The sequence below is a fragment of the Erinaceus europaeus genome, chromosome 10 (assembly GCF_950295315.1).
Source record: "Erinaceus europaeus chromosome 10, mEriEur2.1, whole genome shotgun sequence".
Lineage (NCBI taxonomy): Eukaryota > Metazoa > Chordata > Mammalia > Eulipotyphla > Erinaceidae > Erinaceus > Erinaceus europaeus.
The window spans coordinates 79,607,579-79,629,772 of record NC_080171.1 but is presented as its reverse complement, the minus strand read 5'-3'; the positions used below and the strand labels follow the sequence as shown (position 1 = coordinate 79,629,772).

General features: G+C 46.2%; 1 protein-coding gene across 5 annotated transcripts in view; it reads right to left on the bottom strand.

The window, feature by feature from the left end:
* Nucleotides 1-22,194, bottom strand: part of PRDM16 (PR/SET domain 16) — a 276,384-nt gene that overhangs the window by 185,825 nt on the left and 68,365 nt on the right. For all 5 annotated transcript variants that reach the window (XM_060199937.1, XM_060199938.1, XM_016191028.2 and 2 more), the window contains exon 2: nucleotides 2,855-3,207. In XM_060199937.1, the coding sequence (XP_060055920.1) occupies nucleotides 2,855-3,207 (353 nt within the window). The remainder of the gene's footprint in view (nucleotides 1-2,854; nucleotides 3,208-22,194) is intronic.

Sequence of the window (22,194 nt, the reverse complement as noted above, 5' to 3'; positions counted from 1 at the left end):
CCTGACTTTGAGCCTGTCTTGCATCTCCCTTTGAGCACCAGCCTGGAAGATGGAGATCACCCATGCCAGGCCTCAGTATCCCTGGGTATCTCTGTAGTATGTCCTTAAGCAGAGACATATGAGCACCTGGCTTTATGCAGCAAGTCCAGTCATATACCTAAACATTAGAACTGTGTGAATCACCATGTCTGTATTCTTCCCCCAGGTCCTGCCTCTGCTGGGCCTGGTTCTGAGTGATTTTGCCAGAAACTTAATGCCCAGCACCAACATTTACCAATTCATACACTCTAATGTTTGCTTGGAGCTGTGTTTTATAGACAGGATGACGGGGTGGGCCATTCTAATCTGCAAACAGAAGAATCCAGATTTGTAGAATAGGTTTTAGGTCCTTAACCTCCAGCCCCCTCTGCAGGCAGGGCAAAGGTGAGGAGAGTGTGAGACATACAACAAAGGTGCCTGTGGGCCTCAAAGGGGGAGGAGACAGGCAAGCCAGGAGCAAAGGCATCCAGGGGCTAGAGGGTCTATGCCAAAAATTCCAGAAAGCTGCTGAAGAGAGAGACAACTAGTTTCTGCACCACCACCATCACCCTGGGCCAGACTGAGGTCCATGGAAATAGAAGGAAGCCTTCAGGGTTTACTTCACAAGGCTGGAGCAGCTTCGGAGGGTGGGGTGGGGGGTGGGCTACAGAATGTTCTAGATGCCTGCTTCCTACACATAAGCCCACCCAGTCCAGGTATGGTGCTGAGTCGGGATCACATGCCATCAACATGTCCCTAACTCCATGTGTGGCGTTCACTGAGGCTTATCCCACCAGAGAGGCAGCGAATGGATCCCCCACTCTCCCAGGCGTATCTGCAGTGTTACTGAAAGACACTGGGGTGGGATTCAGGTACCAAATATTTCTAGATTCTGGCAGGTCCTCCAGAAAGAAAGAGAATGATGGAATATAACAACCCCCCCCCCCCCTGGGCCCTAAGAACAGAGTGGCCCAGAGTCAACAGGTCCCAAGAATAAGAGGGAGCAGTAGTACCTGCTGAGGCCGGGGGGGGGGTGTGTGGCAGGTCTGCAGGACACAGCAAATAGGAACTGTGGGAGCAGGAACCATAAGGGACAAAGTCACCCCAAGGTCATGCCCAGTGCTACCTGCAGTGCTCCTCTACCCACAGCTCCACAGCCACCTGCTGGTCAAAGAGCCAGATCCTCTGAATGGCTACAGACATGAGAGACTTCTCAGGCAGCTGGGGAGGGGGTGCAGGTGGGGTGGGCCTAAACCACTCACCTGCCACCTTTCTGCACTCCTGGGCCCTGAGAGGGCCATCAAACTTCCTGCCACACCCCCATGAGGAAGCTGTGATTCCAGCCCCCTCCATTTCCAGCCTGGCCGGCCTGTGCTGAAGGTGACCCTAATCTTGAGCATCTGGGTCTGGGGACAGGAGGGGACTCACTGGCTCAGCACACGCCCTGGCCATGGAGAAGTTACCAAGGGTTGTGTTGGTTGTAGCAAACCTACCTTTTGCATTGATCTACACAGCTCTCTCCCTCTCTTGTTTTGTTTTGTTTTGTTTTATTTGTTTTGTTTTGTTTTGTTTTGTTTTGTTTTATTTTATTTTATTTTATTTTATTTTATTTTAATGAGATGAACACAGAGAGAAAGACAAAGAGAAATACCAGAGCACTGCTCAGCTCTGGGTGCTGGTGGTGCTGGAGATTGAACTAGGGAGCTTGGAGCCTCAGGCATGGGAGTCTTTTGCAGAACTATTATTCTGTCTCCCCAGCCTCAGGACCCCCTCTCTAACCTCTAGGCTGGATGCTTCTCCATGCCTGTGCTTGTGCCAAAGAGCCACATGAGACACCTGTGTTATCAAGCCCTTTACTCCACTGCAGGGAAAAGGTGGCCCAACTGAGCCCCACACACCTTCTTGGGAAGGGAGCCCACTCATTCAACCCCTCCTTCTAAACCCTCAGGAAGGACTGTAATGGCTAACATCCTGGGGTTATAAGGTTTCCAGGAGAGGTGTCAGAGGAGGAGGAGCCCTTAAGCCCTCCAGGTCTCCAACCAGCAACTGGGTTTGAAAGCCCAAATCACATAGCTCTGTGGACAGCCCAGGCTTCCCTCATGCCCCTCACCTCACCCCGAGACCAAAGCATGGCTTTTAAGGTAGACTGTCCCAAGCCACTGAAGGAGGGATGCTCAACCTCTCACCCCTACACCCCTAGCCCCCAGACACACAAAACCCTATTCCTTCCTCAGAATGTCTCCCTCCTACAATGACCTCCAGCCACATGCCTCAGGACAGGTCAGGGTCAATAGGAGGGCGTGTCCCCACAACACCATGTAGAGACTAAGCCCTGGACCCCTCCTGGCTATACAGGGGCCAGGGGGTACACCTATGATAGGTAGCACCCTCATCCAACCATCTTGCCCACAGCCAGCCCAGAGCTGTGGCCCAAATCACTGGGGCATTGAGAAAGGGCAAGAGGCAAGAGGCTGCCCTGTACCTATGGTGGGATCAGACTGGGGGTTCTGCCTGAGATGGGGTTGGGAGGAGAGTTGTAGATGTCATGAAGCTGCACAGGCCAGCAGTCAGCCCTCACACAACTGACCCAGGAGGTCAATCTCTGTCCTGCCCATTGTAGCCTCATCCAGATGGGCAGAGTGGGGCCAGAAAGACATGAACTCATCAGACACACATTTCCTGAGGCTGGTTTCCCTGCATCCACCAGGACTTCCACACTTTGATGCTGGGTCCTGTGAGCCTCTGAACAAATCCTACTGGCTCCACCTCCCTCCCACCTGCTGCTACTAAACAGAACTGAGATAAAGGTGCTCAGTCCTGCTCGCCTGGGGCTCACCTCCCAGCTGAAGTTGGCCTCCTTGAGTGCGGTGGCACGTGACCCAAGAATGAAAGGACCAAGGCGCTCTCCGACCTCCATTTTCTTCTTGGCCCAGATGCCCAGGCCAGCACCCGGAATGGAGGACTCACGCAGCTCGAAGTCAGGGGGCACAGGGATGTCCTCAGGGATGTAGACAGGGGCCTCATAGGGTGAGCCCTCCTTAGGGGTGTAGTCCTCGCTTGGGGGGAAGGGGGACGGTGGCCCCATGGGGATGGGGGACATGATGCTGTCCTCCGTCTCGTCCTCGGCGCTCTCTGCAGCCAGCAGGTCTGGGTCGGGCTCATACATGTTATTCACAATGTCACCGTCACCTGAGGGGAGACAGGGCAGTGTCAGGTTCTACACACAGGCCCTCCCTCCCTGCTTACTAACAGGCCCAGAGCCAGTCCCCCTCTACCTGAGTGGCTCAGAGATAACACCTCCAGGAAGCCCTAGGGCCACTGGTGTCCCACCCTGTACAGCAGTCCCAGGGCAGGTCCTGTGCCCTGCTTTCATCATAGCAGCCCAGAGTCTCTGACTTGGAGTACTAAGGAAGAAGGTACCCAGGGATGACAGGAAGATCCACTAGGCTGGGCCTCCCCACTAAACCTGAAGGTAAAATTCTCACCCCACAAATGTCCCCCTTCCCACCAGAGACATGTCACAGTTTTGGGAAAGACTCAGAAGCTGGGTCGTGGTGACATCTTTCCCAACACCTGGTCTGGAGGTGGGGGAAGGGGCCAGAATAGTATATCATTCCCAGGTTCACCCCCAAACTGGGAACAGAGGCACAGACAGGGGATGTTCACAACCCACCACTCAACAGTTACCCCAGGTGCCCTGGGCTGATGCTGCAGGGAGTAACCTCAGCAGTAAGTGTCCAGGAGAGAAACAGGCAGACAAGAAGGCCAAGCAGAGTGATTCCATTTATAGGAAGCTTCCAGAAAAGGCAAATCCATAGGGACCAAAAGAGAGGGCAAGGATCAGGGGTAGGCTGGGGCATGACTGCTCACAGACATGGGCCTCCTTTTGGGGGTGAGAATGTTCCAGAACTAGAGAGAGGTGGTTAATTGCACAACTGAGCCAGTGTGCTGAACACTGCTGACGTGTGCATGTCGGGGGGGGGGGGGTTTCATGTCAGTGAGGGGGGTGGACAGGCCTGCTGACCTCTGACCTGGATGCAAGTCCCTCTGTCAGTGGTGAGAGTGATCCCCACACTAGGGTCCCTGGGGTGCCTGCCACACACCCCCTTCCTGCCCCTGAGGTTGCTGATGAAATGGAAAGCTCCAGGGAGAAGGAATTTTCCAGGGCAAGACAAAGCTCCCTACTCCCAGTCCTGCTGGCTTGAGGGCAGATCCTCCAGAGAAGCAACAAAACCCACTTTCTTCCCCAAGAAACCAAACTCTGGAAACAACAAATTCGTGGGGATTGCATTTATTTCATTTAGCAGTATTCACACAAATGATGATGCTGTTTTAAGTGGCCAACCTTTCCTTTTTTAAAATGACTTACAGGATCCTTTCAAAAAGGAAGAGAGGGAGCAGCCTCTGCCCCAGAGCAGGAGAGAGAAGTTCATTTGAAAGGATCCCCATCCCTCATCCCCACACCCTCCAGTGACAGAAGGAGATTGGGGGTGGGGGGTACTAGCCTGTCATCCTGTTATTTGGAGACCAGGGCTGGTGCTGCCTTTCCTTGGCTCCTTAGAATGGGGGAGCCAATCAGCCATGGAAGGACACTCTGAGAGGGTCCCTGCCCTTTGCTCACCTCCTGCTCAAATTCTACTTCCCCCTACTTCCCATGGACCAGAGGGAATCAATGTTTTCTGGGGCTTGTTGAACTTGCTGGATGAGGGGCACCCGCCCCTGTGGTCAGCAGTCAGCAGCCCCACCTCTAGAACATGACTGCCAGAAGCCACAGTCAGACTCACAGCCCCAGTCCCTTCCTTCAAAGGTGAGGGAGTGGGTATCCAATTAATATGCAGAGAACATCTCAAAAGTGGCCAGGTGATGGCAAACATGTTAAGCACATGTGTTAAAATCCTCAAGGATCTGGCTTTGAGCCCCCAGTCCCAATTTTCAGAGGGATGGCTTTGCAAGTTGTGAAGCAGGGTTGCAGGTATTTCTCTGTCTCTCTTTATTTATATCATTTCCTTCCCTCTCGATTTCTGGCTGTCTCCAGTAAATAAACGAAGATAATTTTTTTAAAAAACTTAAAAGAAAATATCTGGAGAGAATGAGGTGCTAAGCCCCCTCCCCAAGGAAGGCCAAGGGGCCCAGAGCTGGCAAGTCATGTTCTAGAAGTGGGACTGCAGATTTGCCCTGGCCCTGACTCGCCAGCCTTGGGACCAAGCCACTTTATGTCATAGGGCCTCTGCCACTGAAAGGCCTGAGGGCCTTTATTTAGACTGTGACCTAGGTTCTGACTCTAGCTAACCATTCCTAAAAAAATTTGAGTGGGGGTTTGGTAGTGGCATACCAGGTTGAGCTCATACATTATTATGTACAAGGAGCTGGGTTCAAGTTCCCACTCCCCAACTGCAGGGGGATGCTTCACAAGTGGTGAAGTAGGTCTACAGGTATTTCTCTCTCTCCCTCTCAATTTCTCTCTGTCCCTATCCAATAAAATAGAAAGAAGAAAAAAATAAGAAAAAAGGCCACCAGGAACAGTGGATTTATAGTGCTGGCATCAAACACCAGCGATAATCTTGGTAAAGAGAAAGGAAGGAGGGTGATGGGTGGGTGATAAACAGCCTGGAAGGGAGCCTGGTGGGGAAAATAGTCAGCACTAAAGCCTCCCACAATGGCAAGTTCCAGTAGCCCCTGTGGTCTTCCCTTCCCTTACTTTTCTTTTCTTTTCTTTTCTCATCACCACCAGGGTTATCATCAGTGTTTGGTGCCTGGTCATTTTTTTCCTCCCTCTAGATTGGGGTGGGAAACATTTGGAGCACACACCATATATAGCCCACAAAAATCATTTGGTCTAGCCCTGCCAAGGCAATTGCAGATGGGACTCAAAACTCAATCATTTTTAAGTTGACAGTTTTGTATGGCCCACAGATGATGTTATAAATATCCTTCAGAGGCCCTTGGCAGAAAAAGGTTCCCCACTGCTGCTCTAGAGAGAAGTTAAGAGACAAAGAGAGATGGTGATGGAGAGAGAGGGAGAGAGAAGAGAAACTAAATAGCACTGATTCACTGCTCATGAAGCCACCCTTTGCAGACACTCCCATGTAGAGGCCTGGGGGCGAACCCAGGTGCTGATGCATTTGCTCTATCAGGTGAGTCACCTGCTTGCCCCAGGTCTCTGTTGTTTTTTAATTATTAACTAATTAAAAAGAGAAGTAGAGAGAAGGAGGAGGAGGAGGAGGAGGAGGAAGACCTATAGCATCACTCTGGCACATGTGATGCTGGGGATCAAACTCAGGACCACTGCTCCACCTCCTGGGCTTTCTGTCATTTCTTACAACTGTCTACAAGTCCACAATCTTTCCAATTAAAATTCTTAGTAAAAGTGCTTCCTTTGGAAAAATACTGATCTTTTTCTGCCTCTGCCCATGGTAACACATCCTTCCTTTGACTTTGACACCTTTTAAAGAACAGTTATTTCCTCCTACTTCAAAAAGCACTCCCCCCAAAACAAACAAAAAATATAGAGAGTAATGTCCAAGGTGACAGATGAAATTCTTGACAAGGTTAGAGTGCCATTGAATACCTGAAATCCCTTATTTCAGCAAAAAGAGATCTGGTGAAGACTCTGGAAGTTTCTGAAGCAAGTACTCCATGGTACCCCATCATTAGGTAGACTCTTTCTTAGGCAAACACAAACACAACTGGAGACAATGCCAGTGCCAGGAGGGTCCCATGAGAAGAAGACCCTGAGGTATTCAGGGTCTGATGCCCCACACTGACAAGGAGTCTATGAATGGTGGGGGGAATGCAGAGGCATTGGGGAGGCCACACACAGAGGGAGGAGGGCTCAGTCACAGTTTGGGGTTCATGGAAGCAGGGTCCCTGACTGGCCACAGGGCCACTCAATTCTAGAGCTGTCTAAAAGTTCTGCTCAGGTCACCATCCTCAACTTGGTCCTGCTGCCCGGGAGTGGCCAGTCAGGTCAGTCAGTTTGATCTCTGGGTCTGTAGTCATCTAGGAGAGAGTCTAACTCCCACATGGCTGGAGGGAGGGAGAGTCTGCCTCACCCACTTCTAAATGTCAAGGAAGGAAGATGGGTAGTGACTGAACAATGGTTATGCCAAGCTGGGTGCCATGTGACAGCGTCAATTCTAATACTACTCTGCAATCAAAATGGGACTAAATGGATGGTAATTATGCTTAGTGAAACAAGTAAAGAGATGAAAGAAAACTGTTGGATTGCTTCACTTATATGTAGAATCTAGAGAACTGATACACATGAACTTGCAAAAAGAAAGGAAAAAATATATAGAAATACTGTTTCTAAGCCCTTTAAGAACTATGGTAGTTATCTTCAGGAGATGGGAGGGTGAGGACACAGAACTGTGGTGGTGGGTGTAGTGGAAACTATACCCTGTAAACTAATAATCTTATAACCTAGTATTACACAAATTAAAAATGGTCAAACCTACCAGAGGGAAGAAAAAGAGGAAGGGGAAGAAAGCATCCCAAAGTCAATAATGGAAGAAAACTTCCCCACCCTAAACAACAGAAAAGACATGAAGATTCAAGAAGCCAGGAGTCGGGTGGTAGCGCAGCGGGTTAAGCACAGGTGTTGTGGAGTACAGGGCCGGCTTAAGGATTCCAGTTCAAGCCCCCAGCTCCCCACCTGCAGGGAAGTCACTTCACAAGCAGTGAAGCAGGTCTACAGATGTCTATCTTTCTCTCCTCCTCTCTCTCTTCCCCTCCTCTCTTCATTTCTCTCTGCCCTATCCAACAACAACATCAATAACTACAACAATAAAACAACAAGGACAACAAAAGGGAATAAATAAATAAATATTAAAAAATATTCAAGAAGCTCAGAGAGTCAAAACAGAATTATCCCAGACCTGAAGACACCAGCATGCATCATAGTTACAATGGAAAGAAGTAAGGATAAAGAAAGGATCCTGAAGGCTGCAAGAGAAAAAGAAAAAAGTCACATACAGAGGAAAACCCATAAGACTATCAGCAGACTTCTCCACACAAACCCTAATATCCAGAATAGAATGGCAAGATATATACTGAGTTCTCAATGAAAAAGGGTTTCAACCAAGAATAGTATACCCTGCTAGACTGTCATTTATACTAGATGAAGACATAAAAACCTTTTCAGACAAGCAGCAGTTAAAGGAGGCAACTTTCACCAAACTTGTCCTGAAAGAGGACAAGTTTCTAAAAGGCCTCCTATAAACGTTAACAACACCACCAAAAAACTTGCCATATTTTGGAACACTCAAAAAAGTCTTGAATAGTGGCACTGCAATACCTTAAATCCATAATATCAATAAATATCAATAACCTAAATTCACCCATTAAAAGGCACAGAGTAGGGAGATGAATCAGAGAACATAGCACAACCATGTGCTGTCTGCAGGAATACCACCTGACTCAACCTCAACAAGACAGACAGAGAGACTCAAAATGAAAGGATGAAAAACTATTATACAAGCCTATGGACCACAAAAAGGGGCAGGAACAGCTATTCTCATCTCTGATACAATAGACTTTAAAATAAATAAGGTAGTAAAATATAAGCATAGACATAACATAGTGGACAAAGAATCAATCAACCAAGAAGACAACAATTATTAGTATATATGCACCCTATGAGGACCCATCTAACTACATCAAACATTTACTAAAAGAGCTTCAAAAATACATCAATAGTAACACAGCAATAGTAGGAGACTTCAACACCCCACACTTAGATCATTTAGGCAGAGAATCAACAACGACAACAAAAAAAGCAGGAGAATTAATTGAAGAGATGGATAAACTAGACCTTCTGTACATTTTCATAGTTCTACACCCCAAGAAATTGAAATACACATTCTTTTTGAATCCACATGGCATATCCTCAAAGATAAGCCATGTGTTAGGTCACAAAGATAGTATCAACAAATTCAAGAGCATTGGAGTAATCCCAAGCATCTTCTCAGACCACACTGGAATCAAGCTAACACTTAATAACAAGCAGAAAATTAGTAAAAGACCCAAAATATGGAAACTCAAGAACACACTGCATAACAACAACCACTGGGTCAAAGAGGAACCCAGGGAAGAAACTCATATGTTCCTGGAATCAAATGAAAATGAAGACATGTCTACGGCCACATCACCCTGAACATGCCCAATCTCATCTGATCTCAGAAGCCAAGCAGGGTCGGGACTAGTTAGTACTTGTAAATGAAGACATGAGCCATAAAAATATTTGGGACACACCTAAAGTAGTAATTAGAGGGAAATTCATAACCGTACAAGTACACATTATGGAACAAGAAAAAAACTCAAGTAAACAGCTTGACTGCATGCCTTAAAGCTCTAGAAGAAGAGGAACAAAGGAACCCTGAAGCAACCAGAAGTGCCAAAGTCACTAAAAATAGGGCAGAAATAAATAACATCAAAAATAAGAGAACCATAAAAAAGATCAGTGAGGGGGGTTAGGGAGTACTGCAGCGCAGCAGGTTAAGCGCACCTGTGCAGTGATCCAAGTAAGCATCCCAGTTTGAGCCCCAGCTCCCCACCTGAAGGGGTGTTGCTTCACAAAGCAGTGAAGCAGGTCTGCAGGTGTCTATCTTTCTCTCCCCCTCTCTGTCTTCCCCTTCTCTCTCAATTTCTCTCTGTCATATCCAACAACAATGATACCAATAACAACAACAATAATAACCACAACAATGATAAAATAAAAAAGGCCAACAAAAGGGGGGAAATAGCCCCCAGGAGCAGTGGATTTGTGGTGCAGGCACAGAGCCTCAGTAATAATCTTGGAGGCAAGAAAAAAAAATCAATAAAGCCAAATGTTGGTTCTTCAAAAAAAATAAAGTCTACAAACCCTTAGCCAAACTCACTAAAACAAAAGAGAAACTCAAATAAATAGAACTGTCAATGATAGGGAGATATCACAATAAACACCACAGAAATTTAAAATATGATGTGAAGCTTCTTTTTTAAAAATTTCTTTTTTGGAGAATTAATGTTTTACATTCAACAGTAAATACAATAGTTTGTACATGCATAACATTTCCCAGTTTTCTATATAACAATACAACCCCCACTAGGTCCTCTGTCATCCTTCTTAGATCTATATTCTCCCCACCCACCCACCCCAAAGTCTTTTATTCTGGTGCAATACGCCAATTCCAGTTCAGTTTCTACTTGTGTTTTCTTTTCTGATCTTATGAAGCTTCTATGGACAACTATATGCCACCAAGCTAGAGAATCTGGAATAAATGGAAGAAACATATACCCTTCCAAAACTGAATCAGGAAGAACCACAAAAACTAAATGGGCCAATCACAAAGACATTGAAACAATTATTAAGAACCTCCCTAACAATAAAAGTCCAGGACCAGATGGTTTTACAAATGAATTCTACAAAACCTTCAAGGACCAGTTAATACCTTTACTTTTCAAGCTCTTCCAAATGACTGAAGACACAGGAATACTCCCTTCCACCTTCTATGAAGCCAACATCACCAAAAGCAGATAGGGACACAACAAAAAAGGAAAACTACAGACCAATATCTCTGATGAACATAGATGCTAAAATACTGAACAAAATCCTAGCCAGCCGGATACAGTAGTATATTAAAAGATTGTTCATTGGGGCTGGGCCATGGCTCAGTGTGTTAAGCACACATGGCCTGAAGCACAAGGACCAACCTGAGGATCCCAGTTTAAGCCCCCAGCTCCCCACCTGCAGGGTAGTCGCTTCTTAGGCAGTGAAGCAGGTCTGCAGATGTCTATCTGTCTTCCCCTCCACTCTTGATTTCTCTCTGTCCTATCCAACAACAATGACAACAATAATAATAACAACAATGATAAACAACGAGGGCAACAAAGGGAAAAAAAATAGCCTCCAGGAACAGTGGATTCGTGGTGCAGGCACTGAGTCCCAGCCATAACACTGGAGGCAAAAAAAAAAAAAAAAAAGAAAAAGATTGTTCATCATGATCAATTGAAATTTATTCCAGGAATGAAAGGCTGGTTCAATACATATAGATCAGTCAATATAATTCACCACATCATAGAGGTAAAACCAAAGACCACGTGATTATCTCAATAGATGCAAAAAAGGTTTTTGACCAAATTCAACACCCGTTCAAAACACTACAGAAAATGAGAATAGATGGAAAATTCTCTAGGAGTCCACATACAGCAAACCTACAGCCAATATCATACTCAGTAGGCAGAAGCTGAAAGCATTCCCCCTCAGAGCAGGGACTAGTCAGGACTGTCCATTATCATCATTACTATTCAATATAGTATTACAAGTTCGTGCCATAGCAATCAGGCAAGAGAAAGGAATCAAAGGAATACAGATTGGAGTGGGGGATGTCAAACTCTCACTCTTTGAAAATGATATGATAGTATACATAGAAAAGTCTACAGAATTCAGCAAAACCTCCTAGAAATCATTAGGTAATATAACAAGGTATCAGGTTACAACATTAATGTACAAAAATAATAAGCCCCCACACCTATGGATATTCAATCTTTGACAAAGGTGCCCAGACTATTAAATGGGGAAAGCAGAGCCTCTTCAACAAATGGTATCGGAAAAAATGGGCTGAAACATGCAGAAGAATGAAACTGAACCACTATATTTCACCAAATACAAAAGTAAATCTCAAATGGATCAAGGACTTGGATGTTAGGCCAGAAACTATCAGATACTTAGAGAAAATATTGGCAGAACTCTTTCTGCATAAATTTTAAATACATCTTCAATGAAATGAATCCAATTACAAAGAAGACTAAGGCAAGTATAAACCTATGGGACGACATCAAATTAAAAAGCTTCTGCATAGAAAAATAAACCATTACCCAAACAAAGAGACCCCTCACAGAATGGGAGAAGATCTTAACATGCCATACATCAGACAATAATAATAACCAAATATATATTTATATATTTTGGTTTAATAACCAAAATATATAAAGAGTTTGCCAAACTCAACAACAAGAAAACAAATAATCCCATCCAAAAATGGGGAGAGGACATGGACAGAATATTCACCACAGAAGAAATCCAAAAGGCCAAGAAACACATGAAAAAATGCTCCAAGTCTTTGATTGTCAGAGAAATGCAAATCAAGACAACAATGAGATACCACTTCACTCCTGTGAGAATGTCATACATCAGAAAAGGTAACAGCAGCAAATGCTGGAGAGGTTGTGGGGTCAAAGGAACCCTCCTGCAATGCTGGTGGGAATGTAAAATGGTTCAACCTCTGTGGAGAACAGTCTAGAAGTCAGAAGGCTAGAAATGGACCTACCCTATGATCCTGCAATTCCTCTCCTGGGGATATATCCTAAGAAACCCAACACACCCATCCAAAAACATCTGTGTACACATATGCTCTTAGCAGCACAATTTGTAATAGCCAAAACCTGGAAGCAACCCAGGTGTCCAACAACAAATGAGTGGCTGAGCAAGTTGTGGTATATATACACAATGGAATTAAATTAAAAACAGTGACTTCACTGTTTCAGCCTATCTTGGATGGAGCTTGAAAAAAATCATGTTAAGTGAAATAAGTCAGAAACAGAAGGATGAATATGGGATGATCTCACTCTCAGGCAGAAGCTGAAAAACAAGATCAGAAGAGAAAGCACAAGCAGAATCTGAACTGGAGTTGGTGTATTGCACCAAAGCAAAAGACTCTGGGGTGGGTGGGGGTGGTGGTGGTGAGAATACAGGACCCAAAAGTATGACAGAGGACCTATTGGGGTTGTATTGTTAGATGGAAAACTGGGAAATGTTATGCATGTACAAATTATTGTATTTACTATCAAATGTAAAATATTAATTCCCCAATAAAGAAATTTAATATCCCACCAAAGTAAAAGACTCTAGGGTGGAGGTGGGTGGGTGGGGAGAATACAGGTCCAAGAAGGATGACAGAGGACCTAGTGGGGGTTGTATTGTTATATGGGAAACTGAGGAATGTTATGCATGTACAAACTATTGCATTTACTGTTGAATGTAAAACATTAATTCCCCAATAAAGAAATAAAAAAAAGATTCCTGTGAAAAAAAAATAAATATGAAAAAGAAAGAAATTTAAAACAAATTTTTAAAAATCAGTGGCATTCCTTTACACAAATGCTAAGTCAGAGGAGGAGGATATCCAAAAATCATTCCCATTCACTATTGCAGCAAAATCAGTAAAGTATCTAGGAGTAAATATAACCAAAGTGAAAGATTTATATACTGAAAAGTATGACTCACTATTCAAGGAAATAGAAAATGATACAAAGAAATAAACACCTCATCACAGACCCCTGCAAGCGTCAACCCGGCTTTGACCTAGCACGTTATGATTGGGCCCTCCTCAATAGCTATCGAACAGGCCATGGCTGGTGCGCCACTATGTTCCATCGCTGGGGAGCCAGAGACGACCCGAACTGCCCCTGCGGCTACAGACAGACTATGACCCACATAGTCAACGACTGCCACCTCTCCAGATTCAAAGAAGGTCTCAAAACTTTACATCAGGCTCAACCTGATGCTGTTGACTGGCTACGGAAGAAGGGCAAATGCTAGAAGAAGAAGAAAGGAAAGATATCCCATGTTCATGGACTGGAAGAATTAATATCATTAAAATGAATATTCTGCCCAGAGCGATATACAAATTTAACATGATACCCACTAAGGTCCCACCAGTTTTCTTTAAGAGAATAAAACAGAAATTACAATAATTTATCTGGGACCAGAAAACACTTAGAATCGCCAAGACAATCTCGAGGGGAAAAAAACAGAAATGAAGTCATCACATTCCCTGATCTCAAACTATATTACAAGGCCATTGCAATCAAAACTGCATGGTACTGGAACAAAAATAGATACACAGACCAATAGAACAGAACTGAAAGCCCACAAATAAAGCCCATACCTATGGACATCTAATTTTTGACAAGGGGCCCACAATATTAAGTAGAGGAAGGAGACTCTCTTCAAAAGTGTTGGGAAAATTGGGTTGAAACATGCAAAAGAGTTAAACTGAGCCACTTTATCTCACCAGAAACAAAAGTAAACTCCAAATGGATCAAGGTCTTGGACGTTAGACCAGAAACTATCTAATACTTAGAGGAAAATATTGGTAGAACACTTTCCCATCTAAATATCAAGGGTATTTTTTTATGATACAGACCCAATTGCAAGGAAGACCATAATATAAATAAACCATTGGAACTACATCAAATTGAAAAGCTTCTGCTCTGTAAAAGAAACCACCACCGAAACAAAGAGACTCCTCACAGATTTTCACATGCCATGTATCAGACAAGAGGCTAAAAACCAAAATATATGAAGAGCTCACAAATTTAACAACAAAAAAGCAAATGACGCAATCCAAAAATGGAAAGAGGATATGAACAGAATATTCACCAGAGGAGAGACCCAAAAGGCTGAGAAACACATGAAAAAATGCTCCAAGTCTTTGATTGTCAGAGAAATGCAAATCAAGACAATAATGAGATACTACCTCACCCCTGTGAGAATGACATACATCAAAAATGATAGCAGCAACAAATGCTAGAGAGGTTGTGGGGACAAAGGAACCCTCCTGCACTGCTGGTAGGAATGTAAATTGGTTCAACCTCCATGGAGAACCCTCACAAGGCTAGAAATGGACCTTCCCTATGACCCAGTAATTCCTCTTCTAGGGATTTATCCTAAGACTCAATCACAACCACCCAAAAAATATGTGTACACCTATATTCATAGCAGCACAATTCATAATAGCTAAAACATGGAAACAACCCAAGTGCCCAACAACAAATGAGTGGTTGAGAAAGTTGTGGTACATATACACAATGGAATACCACTCAACTATTAAGAATAATGAGCCCACAGTCTCTGACCCATCCTGGGTGGAGCTAGAAGGAATTATGTTAAGTGAGATAAATCAGAAAAACAAAGACAAGTGTGGGATGATCCCATTCATTAACAGAACTTGAGAAAGAAGAACAGAATGGGACATGCAAAGCAGAAACTGAAAAAAAAAAACTAAAACTAAAACTAAAAAAAAAAAAAAAAAAAAACTCTGGTAGGGAGAGTAGATTTTCAGTTTCATTATAGGGGAGTAGGGGTAGGGACACAGACCTTTGGTGGTGGGAATGGTGTTAATATACACTCCTATCAACTTATAGTCTTATAAATCACTAATCAATATGAGAGGGGAAAAACAGATTGAATGTCTTGAACTTTTTTTTGCATAGGCCCCAGTTCTGAGTATATATTCCTTTAGTCAAAGCACTTAAGATTTCAAATTGGTAACCTGATTGAATTTTAGCAGTGGGCTAAAATTGTTAATACATTTCTAATGATGATTTTTTTCTTTTAAATATTAAATCACCTATAAGTCAGTATATAAGACACAGTTACTTGTAAAAAGCATTATATGACATTAATCATGGTAGGGTCTTGTATGGTTCAGTAATCCTAACCATAATTAAATCAATTTTTAAAATGGCCAAAAAGCAAAACAACAAAAAAATAAAATAAAGCTCACAAATGCTAAATATGTGGCCCAATGTCTTCCCATAAGACTTGAAACACCTGGAGGGTGTGCTGGCCCTTTGGAATGGACTTCCTCATGTCCCAAAGAAGAAACACAGAAAATGGATGGATGGATGGATGGATGGATGGATGGATGGATGGATGGATGGATGGATGGATGGATGACATACGGACATGGCTAGACAGATGAGGTTAAGTATCATCTTGAGGGACATTCTTCAGGGAAAGGATAGAATGCAGTAGCCCCCCATTTCCCACTCTTGCTTTTCCTTCCCTGAAGATAAAGTCCCACCAGCAACTCTCCCACAGGACTGTGCTTGGCTAATATAGGAGAAAACCTGGCTTTGACAGGTCCTGCCTGCTTTGGAGGAACAGATTTCTTTCTGCTCATTAGAATCCTCTTATGCCCTCCCATACATTGTGGCCTGTAAGTTCTGGATGGCAGGCTCAATCTTGCTATTATTGTTCCTGGGGTTTTTGATAACCACAGTCCACATGATAAGTTGTGTGCCAGCTCTAGACCTTGACCTCTGACAAGAGCAAGTTTCAGCCCCAGAAATGGCCTACTTGAGGAGGTGCTGCCTTGTCCACCTTGCTGACCAAGGCACTCAGGGGCACTCAGGCACCTTGGCTAATTGGCCTTCCTTTCCAGGAGCTTCTGAGCCCAGGGCAAGAGCTGATGCTTATGACACAGCAGATTCGCATCACTGCACAAAGCTTGCTGAATACTCAGTTATCACCTGCTGCCCTGATCCAAAACCCACAGTAGGACCCTGCCCATAGGGACCAATGTTGATACACCTTCACTCCAGTGAATATAGAGCTAAACTGTCACCAGCATGGGAGTAAGAACAGGTCAGAGCCACCCTGGTCTTAGGAATTCACTTTCTCACCATATTCCAGCCTCTGCTACCAGACCCAATGTAAGAGACCACAACCCCCCTCAAAGAAGGGGTCACCCTGTCCTCTCCCCAAACTCAACAAGATGGAATCGCTTGTCCTGGCCCCATATGCTTCCGTCTCTGGGACACCCAAGTAGTACTTAGGACTTTGGGTGGAGAGCTGGCCATGCTCACAGCCTCCAGTCCCCAACTGGGCATCCCCAGAATGTCTAGTGCTGCCCTCAGATTATTATGGGCTGAGTTTGTTCACCTCTTTCCCTCCCAAAGTTCTGCTTGGTACTTATGATGTGACCAGATTTGAAACTAAGGTCTTTGACTGTGTCATCATGTCACCAAGTTAAGAAAATGGTGTTGGGGGACCCTAAATCTAATCAAGAAGAGGTGGGTACCAGAAGGCAACAACCATGTAACCCCAGAGGCTTCCCCAACTGAGAAATGACAGTGTTGTGCAGCAAAGCCAACATGGTGGTGGTGTGTGTCAGGGGTGTGCGGGGGATGCTTTTTGTGACCCCAGGAGCCAATGCAAAGAAGGGGTATGGCCAGGGGTAGGGTTGCCACTGCACCCCTTATTGCCCCCCCCCCACTCTCTCTGACTGTCTTAGGCTGCCCTCCGTACCCATGAAGACACAGATGTGACAGAAAGAACCTCTACTGGGTGCAGCCTGCTTGGGATTGGGCTCCTGAGCCACTACTGTTTAGAGGACAGCGTCAGGGGTCAGCCTCAAGGCTGCTGAGCAGGCGGGAGGCCCTGGGCACACACCCACTGGGTCCCCTTCTCAACCCCTCCTCTGGAAAGAGCAGGTGCCAGTGACAGAGCCACCCAGATGAACTCCCACCCATCCCTCCCGGTCAGTCAGTGGGCACCCTTGACCCCCAGCCCCTGCCTCCTGCCCAGCACTGATGACAGGGCCAAGGGCTCTGACTGGCGGGCCACCTGGTCCCCCCTGCAAGCGGGCAGGAGGTGCATTATTCTGTGAGATGATTTATCCACAGTGCTTGGAACAAGAGGATGGCAGGTTCGCACCCCCATCTCCCAGCTCCATCGCCCCGGGCAGCACGGAGGCCACTGTAATTTTTATCAAGGCTTGTTCCTGGTAAAAAGGCTCTTTGTTTCAGAGAGATGTGATTTGGCCTTTTTTTTTTTTTCTCCCTCCCTCCCTCCCTCCCTCTCCTTTATTCCTTGGTTAATATCCCACTTCCCTGAGCCCTGGGGCCAGCAAGGGAGCCTTGGCTTGCTCAAATCACACTTTTCTTCTTCTCAATCACAGGCAACTCTGCTGGCCCATCCGGGTACCATGTGAGCCAGGCCTGTGCCCCTCCACCTCTGTGTTCTTAGCATGGGAGAGGCTAGAAATGTTCAACTGCCAGAACTCCAGCTGTCTCACCTAACATTCTTCTGCAGCTAGGTTGGTTTAAGGCAATTTTAGGAAAATAGAGCAAGCAGCCTGGGAGGTGGCCCAGTAGTGGAGCCTTGTACTCATAAGCATGAGGTCCCAAGTTCAATCCCAGGCATTGCATGTGCCAGACCTCATACTCCCTATTGTGAAATAAATAAGATAAATCTTTAAAGAAAGGAATTTTGGGTAAAATGTAAACAACACATTTAAATACATGGCTCAGTGGCCATCAGCCCATTCACATTGTGGTCTAGCCACCCCCACCATCATCTCCAGAACCTTCCCTGTTGATATTCTGTCCCCACCGAACACTCCTTGCCCTCCCTAGACCCCATCCTTGTGTCTACTTCTAGTTTCTATGAACACAACACCTCCAGGGACTCATCTAAGTGCCATTGCACAGGGTTTGTCCTTTGGAACCTGGCTTGTCACTGAGCATATACACACCTTGATTGGGTTGGAACCACCTTCATTTTTTAATGCTGAGTAATAGTCCAGCATGGAAATGGACCCCAGAGTGGACCCCCATCACACGCTCATAAGCACCTGGGATGTTTCAGCTGAAGGGTAGTTCTGAGTCCTGCTGCTGTAAACATGGGGTACACTTGGCCCTCAGCACCACCAGCCTCAGCAGGAGGGCTCCCCATCACTTATACCAAGTGAGCATTTGTCCCTGCATTTGCCTGCTCCAGACTTATCTTTGTGGCCCTGGTATGGGGAACAGGTGTTGAATTTGGGGGAACTCCTTAACCAAATTGGCTTTTGGGAGGCTGTGCTAGTGGTGGAGCCTGGGGGATGGAGCTGCAAGGACAGACCTGAGGGGCTCTGGCTCCTACAGAAGGAGGAGAGGAGGGGACTCCCAAGGATCAGGGGCTTGCTCTGTCTGTAGGGGACAAGAGTCACTTAGGATATGAGGATGGTCCCCAAAACACAGCATTTCTGTAAAATAAGAAGCATCCCACAAGGACAGCATAAAGTGGGGATAGTTACCTGCCCCCAGATGACCATGTCTCCCTGCTGCCCAGCCACCCAGGCCCAGAGGGTTGATGGGCCTGGAAAGAGCTCCCCCAACAGCACTTCTGGAGCCAAATGTCCTGGGGTTTCCCCTGTGTTGGCAAGGCTTCTGTTCTCTACATCTTGAGCACTCATTGCATAATGGTTATGCAAAGAGACTTTGGTGCCTGAGGCTCCAAAGTCCCAGGTTCAGTCCTAGGCACCACCATCAGTCAAAACTAAGCAGTGCTCTGATATATATGGAGGGGGGTGGGGAGAGGAAGAGATCCCTGGTAAAGTGTGTGGAACATGTCTTTCCCACAAAACTTTATTGTTCTCCACAGGGTGAAATCCCTCCTGACATCTGTTTGACATGTGCAGAGTTCAGTGTGGCCATTGAACAGAGTTCACTGTGGAGGTTGGGGCCAAGACTAGGTTCTTTCTGCAGTTTCCAGAAGTGTTCAGTGAAGAAGAGTAGACCAACAAGCTGTCTATGCTCCTCACGTGAGAAGTGTGGTATTTCTCTCTATATCTGAATGGAAAAGTGACCCAGGCACAGTGAAACTGCATGAGTCTCTGGCTCCACAAAGGGCAGAGTTGACAAGAAGCAGGACTCCCCCTAACCAATACCAAACTAATTCAGATATATTTATCTCTCAGTTCTAACCAGCCAATGGGGCCAATGGCTGCCGTTCTCCATGAGAGTAAGTCAGGTCACAAAGGGGCCCCTAAATAAAATCCCCAGAAGCAGCAAGTGGGTGGTGGTGGTGTCTTGAGTTCCTGCTACTCTCTAGAAGCTCCTGGACCCCAGGGGTAGAAGTCCTGGCACCAGACTTCCCTAGACCGGGGCCAGGGTGTACTGTCATTCAGAGTTGTGGTACCCATTCCTCCTGAGCCTCCCTGTGTAGTAATCACAGGCTGCAGATGGGGTGGAAGAGAGCAGTCTTCAGGGTCCCAATCTCTGGGTCAGAAAGCCTAGGGAGGGCTGCTGACACCCTACAGATGTGAGTGGGGGCACCTGCCTCCACCCCAGGGCAGCCCCAGCTCAGCCACCTGCCTGCCTGCCCCAGCTCTCTGGCTACTCTCTGTGCTGATAAAGACATCAATAGCTTTAACCAGCAAATAAAGCATTGAACTCCTGAGTCTGGGCCCCACCCTGCCACTCGGCAGGTTCATTTAGCAGGCCAGTGGCAAGGAAAAAAAAAGAAAAAAAGAAAAAGAAGAGGAAGAAAAAAAATTCATTAATTTTTATTAACAGGGAGAGCCATTTGTTCCCTGTGACAATATTTGACTTGTCGAAATGATTTTCACCTCTGCCATGAGGTGGGTGCTCCCCACATACATCACCCGATTACTGGGCGCACGCAGGCCGCAGTCATTAGGCAGTGAATTAACGACAGTCCCCAGCACGATTAATCACCCTGACATGCTGGGAGCCATGCTGACCCTAGCTGGGCTGGCCCAGGACCAAGGCTGATGGAGACAGGCTGGGATCCATAGCACCAGGGGCTGGGAGTGCCCTGTCTCCCTCTGTCCTGGCCAGGCAAGTTCTGGGGCTCCTCTGAGATTGCCCTTCTGATCCAGTGTCCCTGGTCCCTCTTTGGCACTGATAGTTCCACCCTTTCTCCCCTGCCACACCCAGGAGCAAAGGACCCATTTCATGGGTGAGGTGCAGGGTGGCCAGCACCTGCCTGGAAATGGGCTCAGGGACCTACCTCATATTTGCTACTTGCTTGACTCTGACCCATTCAATTGTCTCTCCCATCCTAAGCCCCCCAAGGCAATGCTGGGGAGCTTTTCTAACACATTAACTGGGTGTTTCCTCTGCTCTCTAGAAGGGAGAAATTTTCTGCATGCATACTTGCATGCATGCTTTCTTTTTACATTTTTGTTTTACTTTTTAAAAAAAAGATTTATTGATTTAATAACAGGGAAAAGAAAAGAGAGAATGAGAACATCATTCTAGCACATGTGACTCCAGGGGTTGAACTTGTGACCTTGTTCTTGAGAGTCCAGTACTTTAGCCACACACCGCCTCTCAGGCCACTGAACAAATATATTTTTAGAGATTGCTCTATTCATTTATTGTGTGTGAGAGAGAGGGGGGAGGGAGGGAGGGAGGGAGGGAGAGAGAGAGGGAAAGAGAGAAACAGAGCATTGCTTTGCTGTAGCATAAGTTGGTGCTGGGGACTGAACCTGCAGCTCTGGTGCCTTGAGCCTGCAAGCCAAGCTTCTGACAGACTGAGCTCTTGTCTCCACCAACACAAATATTCTGGTGCTTTATTCTTTCAGAATGGTAGGATTATGAGAAGTTTCATTTTCATGAAATAGTTTCACTTGAGTCCCCATCTGGAACCTGGGGCTTTGTGAGCAGGGACATTGCCAGTAGCTATCCCCTGCCCTCTGGGCTTAGGGACTGCCTGGTGCTGGCTCTCGGGTGTCCCAGGTCCCCAGGGTCCCTATGGTAGGGTGTCGTGAGGGCTTCATATCACAAAAGTCTCCTCTTCCACTGTGGGCCTGGGCAGACGCCCCACTCTAGTCCTTGAAGCTGCTCATGCACCCAGGATGTGGCCCTCCTCTGCCTGGGGACCAGGGTCTACCTGCTATTTCCAAGTGAGTACACATGACTGGCAGGTGACGGGTGTCCTCACTTACAATTTCACTTGAACCATTATTGGTGCTTCCCCCTAAAGAACCACCATTACATCTCAGACCAATTTCTCCCCGATAACCTGGAATCAGATCCACATTTCTGTTTGGCCCACAACAGAGCTTAGAAGTAAGTCTGGGAGACCACCCTTCCTCCTCTGTCTCCAGACCCCTCATTTTCATGTTTCAGTAAATACCTTCATTCTCCTCATTAGCAGAACTCGCATGTCTTTGCCAATGGGGCACCTGTTCCTGTCACCTTGTTGAGATGGTGACAATGGGCCAATTCCCAGCACAGGCATGGTGGGGGGAGGGGGGATTCCTGAGGATGCAGGGTTATCTCCCCTGCCTCACTTGTGCCTCTACCCCTGCTCGTCACTGTCCAGAGCTCTCCCTCCTTCTACCTCCTGCTTATCCAACTGGTCTTTGTCTGGGTGGGCCAGCTTTGGGGAGATTGTGCTCAGAACCTGTCCCCTGAGAAACACTAGGCTTCCAGCATGGCTACAGAAAAGTCCCCCCGCCTCAAATTTTCTTTTGCTAACATGCATGAGTAACACCTTCTCAGCTGAGCTGCTAGTAGTAGTGATATGGAGTGTAGACCAGCATCCACTCAGGCTCCAGTGAAGGTAGTAGTCATGTGAAATGTATACATATTCTTGCCCAGGGAATCCTTGCTGCT